Source organism: Ipomoea nil, unplaced genomic scaffold, assembly GCF_001879475.1.
Source record: "Ipomoea nil cultivar Tokyo-kokei standard unplaced genomic scaffold, Asagao_1.1 scaffold2845, whole genome shotgun sequence".
NCBI lineage: Eukaryota > Viridiplantae > Streptophyta > Magnoliopsida > Solanales > Convolvulaceae > Ipomoea > Ipomoea nil.
In genome coordinates, this window is record NW_017619273.1 from 7,272,329 (window position 1) to 7,277,301 (window position 4,973).

General features: G+C 33.8%; 1 protein-coding gene across 2 annotated transcripts; it reads left to right on the top strand.

The window, feature by feature from the left end:
* Positions 1-1,058: 1,058 nt before the first annotated feature.
* LOC109159694 (probable RNA methyltransferase At5g51130) lies at positions 1,059-4,753 on the top strand. 2 transcript variants are annotated; one of them, XR_002050634.1, is made up of 9 exons: positions 1,059-1,357; positions 1,993-2,132; positions 2,605-2,713; positions 2,851-2,898; positions 3,508-3,778; positions 3,894-3,981; positions 4,064-4,129; positions 4,239-4,320; positions 4,431-4,463. XR_002050634.1 is itself a non-coding variant. In XM_019307785.1 (9 exons), the coding sequence occupies exons 1-9, from the start codon at positions 1,348-1,350 to the stop codon at positions 4,518-4,520; spliced, it is 891 nt and encodes a 296-aa protein (XP_019163330.1). In that variant the 5' UTR covers positions 1,060-1,347; the 3' UTR covers positions 4,521-4,753. The 2 variants fall into 2 exon arrangements, 1 of the variants encoding a protein (XP_019163330.1); XM_019307785.1 differs by having other exon boundaries at positions 1,060-1,357; positions 4,252-4,320; positions 4,431-4,753.
* Positions 4,754-4,973: the final 220 nt, after the last annotated feature.

The window sequence follows — 4,973 nt, forward strand, 5'->3', positions numbered from 1 at the left end:
GGGGGGGGGGGGGGGGGGGCTAGGAATCTCTATTCCCCTTGCAAGGGGAATAGGTCATTCCCGGGAACATTGTTCCTGGGAGTACAAGTGGTTACCAAACAGAGGAATATGCCTATTACTAGGAATGCTATTCAATTTCAGGCCTATTTCGTGAACCAAACAGCCCAAAAAAGTGAGGCTCAAACCCATGACATTTCACTTAGAAGAGTTACTTCATGCCAATAGACCACACGATCATTGACGATTATTTAATATTTCAATTATTCAATAGTATTAACTTTCGATTTTGGTCGGTGACCAATATATATATATATATATATATATATATATATATATATATATATATATATATATATATATATAAAAGCACATGTGACAAATCTAAACCATTGATCTAGTATATCAAATGGGTGAAAATAAACAAAACTTTGTAATATTTATGAAAATGACCTCGCTCATTTTAAAATTTTTTAATATTTATGAATGACCCTGCTCATTTTTTACTTGATTTCTCATCCATCAGATATTGCAGATTAATGGTTTGATTTTGTTAACAAATTCTCACATGAGAAGTGGTTTTCATATGGCAAATTATGTTGTGGAACCGTGCCCATCTTGTAGTGTGGACACGGTTCCAAAATTGTTCATAATTTTGAATAGAGAAAATTTTAATTTTGGTCCACTGACTATTGGAGTTGTGTTAATTGTAAGACTTGACTTTCAAAAATGTTAATACAGTACCTTGACTATGCAATTTCTATCAATTTTGGTCACGCCGGCCAAATCTCACCGAAAAAATTTAATAGGTCAAATAATAATGGACTTCCATTTGGAAGGTTGTGAGTTCAAGCCCAGTAGTATTCCAAAAAAAAAAAAAAAAAAAAAAAAAATAAAAAAAAAAAAAAATATATATATATATATATATATATATATATATATATATATAAAAGCCCATAAAAATTACCTGTCTGCCATTCATTCTGTAAAAAGCCCATAAAAAGTAATTTAATGTTTTGACCCTAGCCCAATACAAAACACAAAATAGCATAGCCCTAACCCATCCCTTATTCCGCCATATCGGGCTCTCAGCTTTGCTTCTCCATACTTCTCCCTCGTCTCTCACCACCTCTGCGCCTCCTGCCTCCGTTCACGCCCTCGGCGACACTCCGGTCAGCCGGTCACTCCCTCGCTCCTCAGTCCTCACTTCATCGACTCAGCAGTTGCGTCCGTACGGGACTCAGGCACTCAGCGGAGACCGTACGGGACTTAGGCACTCAGCGGCTCTGCGACCTCAACTCAGCTTCGCCCCTCAGCTAGTCAGCTGCTTCACTGAGTCACAATAAATCCATGGCTCAAGGTAAATTTTTATTTTTTACATATTAACATTAAAAGGGATTTCATACATTATATGCTGCCATTGCTGCCGACTTCATACATTAAATTTTTACTGTTTGAAAATTAATTCTGGAGTCTGGACAGTATGTTATTGGGTTTGAAATTTTTAAATTTTCTTTAATTGTTCATTAATATTTTATGTAATTTTTTGAGAAATAACCAAAGGAGTTACTGTGTTTTAGAAATTTAATCCTGGAATCTCAAGTAGTCAAGTATGGTACAATAGAATTTTTAATTATTAATTGTGGAATAATTTGTTAATCTAACGGACTGTCTTAAAAAAGTTTGTTTCAGGTTTTGCAATGTGTTATGGCCTAATTGTTTACACAATTACACCTATTTACAAATATTTTTTTTCTTTTCTTTTTTCTTTGTTTTTTTGAGTACATTTGGTGAGGATAGGGAGGTAGGATTTGAACAGGGACTTAGCTTATACCACATATACAAGTATAAAACTGGACACCACATCCACTTGCAATGATGCATATTCTGTTGCCCCAACTAAGAACAAAAGGAATGGATAAAATGGGGAATGCAGGAGAGTAAGGGGAATCTCAAGATCCTAACCCTTACCCTTTTTGAATTTTGCTTCTGCAGTTGAGCACCTAGAGACAATGTGGGAAGAAGAGAAGAAGGACAATTGTAATGGAGAAGAACAAAATCCAGTGAATACAAATAAGAGAAAGTACAAGGAAGTTGCAGTATTTGGGAACTATAGAAACTACTATGGATACAGAGTAACCTCCCATACTGGCTTCTTTGTCTGTAGTGTGTTTTGGTTTACACTTCTACCTGTAAATATATTATCATGTACATATGTGCATATGCTAAGACACTTACAACTATTAATAGCTTGCAATTCCCTTGGATACCCAATCATTAATATAAACTTTAAGTTTTAGCAGGGACCTTTGCTGGCTGTTCAGCTAATTAGTGCAATGCTAATAAAGTATCAACCCCCTCCCTTTGCTATATACACACAAGTGCATATGTAATACATTTATTTACCTTATTATTATTATTATTATTATTATTATTATTATTATTATTATTAATTTCTCTGTTGCTGAATATGAATGATTTAGGATTAAAAATGTGATTTTTCTTTAGCATTTAACGTACACAATTTATAAATTGGTTTTTATAGTGGGTTGGAATTATTCCTTAGTTTTGAAGTGGAGTTTCACCTACTTGTTATGCTGTGTTCAGATTGGCCTTGATGAAGATCCTAGGTTAAAGGCTATGAAGAAAGAATGGTTTGAAGGCAAGAATTGTCTTGATATTGGCTGCAATAGTGGAGCTGTTACTATTGCTATTGGTATGTATTTGAAATTTTAATAGCTTTAATTTTTATCTACAGTTTATATATTTCTCAATTTGGCATTTTTAGATGGATGAAAAGAAAGAAAATATCAAAGTCATTGATTATGACTGGTGAATATTTTCTGTCTACAGCTCAAAAGTTTTGTTGCCGAAGCATTCTTGGAATTGACATCGATAGTGGTAAATTCTCAGACCTAATCTTTTATAGTGCTTGTGTGTGTGTGCATGCCCCCCCTTTTTTTTTTCCCTGTAAAATCTTGTTTTGTTTAATCATTTCACTTTTTTCATCCTTGTATTATTTGTTTAGGAGTAATTTTTATCATTCAGGGTTGGAATTTAGTTTCAAAATTTTAAACATTTTGTCATTTTGGTCATTGACTCAATGGGTTAGCGGAAGTGTTTTGAGTGCTTACTTTTGAATGTTAAGCACCCTAACTGATGTTCATGTTGAAGATGACTTGTAGTCTTTAACTGTAACCATAACTATGCTTTTAGTTTCTTTTCTCATTCAGCTTAGTCAGCTGTGTGATTGATTTGTACATATTCCGTATATAGCTAACATCTGTACACATTTCTAAAGGAAGAAGGAAAACCATAAAAATTGGAAGGAGAAAGCTGTTTTCTTGGTCTTTGAATTCAGCCTGATGGCATCATACTTCTAATTAATAGCTATAGTGGATTAAGTTCTTTGTCTTTTATGAATTAGTAATCATAGGTAATGTGGAATTTGATAGTTGTGACATTTCAATTCAATTGTATAGCTTGACAGAGTTGTTCATTCTTCAACAGATCGAGTTACGGATTCTTATTGGCATCTCAAGAAAGTAGAAAGGGCTCATGAGAGATTGCTATTGAAAACATCTAAACAAGTGGATTCTAAGAGGTTAAATGGTTTGGAGGGCCATCTAGCAGAGTCTCTTAATGGCAGAACAAGGGATGATTCTGAAGAATCTCATGCATCAGGAAGGAGAGATTTGTCTGACATAGTGTCTTTTAAAAAGGCAAATTTCATTAAACATTGGAATACACCAGAAGATGTGCCTTTTGATACAATTATATGGTACATACAATTGTGCCTTACATTCTATTGGGCTAGTTGCAACTTTACTTTAGTTTTCTTTTGCTTGCTCTCATATATTTTTAGTTTACGACGGATTCTCATTTTCTTTTTGCAGTTTAAGTGTGTCAAAATGGGTGCAGTTGAATTGGGGTGATGAGGGATTAATCACCTTATTTGTGAAAGCCTGGAGGCTTCTTCGACCGGTACTAATATGCTAAATAATCTCCAGAATTGCATTATATGAATGTTATTGAAAATTGACTCAACATTTTGAACCCTTTGCAGGGTGGTGTGTTTATTTTGGAACCGCAGCCCTGGAATTCATATCATAAAAATCGTCTTGTCTCAGAGGTAACATTCCTGCGTCTTTGCATATGGTTAAGTAAATTAAGTAGGAATTCATAGTATCATTGAGATCCTAGAAAGCCTAATTCCGCAGCTCTCGTATAAAATTTTCTAGCCTTATTTTGCAGACAACTAGAATTAATTATCAAAATATAAAGATCCATCCCGAAGATTTTCAGGACGTACTTTTGGACAAGGTGCATTTTTTTTTTTTCTTTCCCCAGTCAATACCAATGATGTTGTATATCATATCTGTGAATAAAGCAGTACCAAACTGATGTTTTGAATATTTTCAAACTAATTGCAGATTGGATTTCGGAGGGTAGAAGACATAACTTCTAATGCGTCTGGTCAAAAATCTGGATTTCAAAGACCTATTTTTGCATTCTGGAAATGATTGATCCACTTCTTCATGGATGATAGTGAATGCCTTACTGTTATGTATATGCATATTTTGTATCAGATAGAGGGATTTACAGGTAAAATGTTGCATGTGATATTAGTTGGTGGTTTTGTCTTCACCACCTTGTTGACTGATCTTGTTCTATATATATGTATTAATTATTCGAAATGTGTGTGTTTACTACAATGCCTTTCACTAATTAAAAGTGAGGTTTTAAATTTTATTTATTTATTATTATTATTTTTCCTGAAATGGTGAAATAAAAATTAATGATAGCTTGTCTAGAAGTTGTGCTGCTTAGACTCCTGGCAAGTCTTGCTGATATATTAGTAATATTACACTTATTCCTAAGATCTAGGTGTATGATCTCACTTGACCTCTTAGCTTTCAAACCCTACGTTTATCATAGTATTCTTAGTCATATGTATGTAATGCGCAAAAATAACT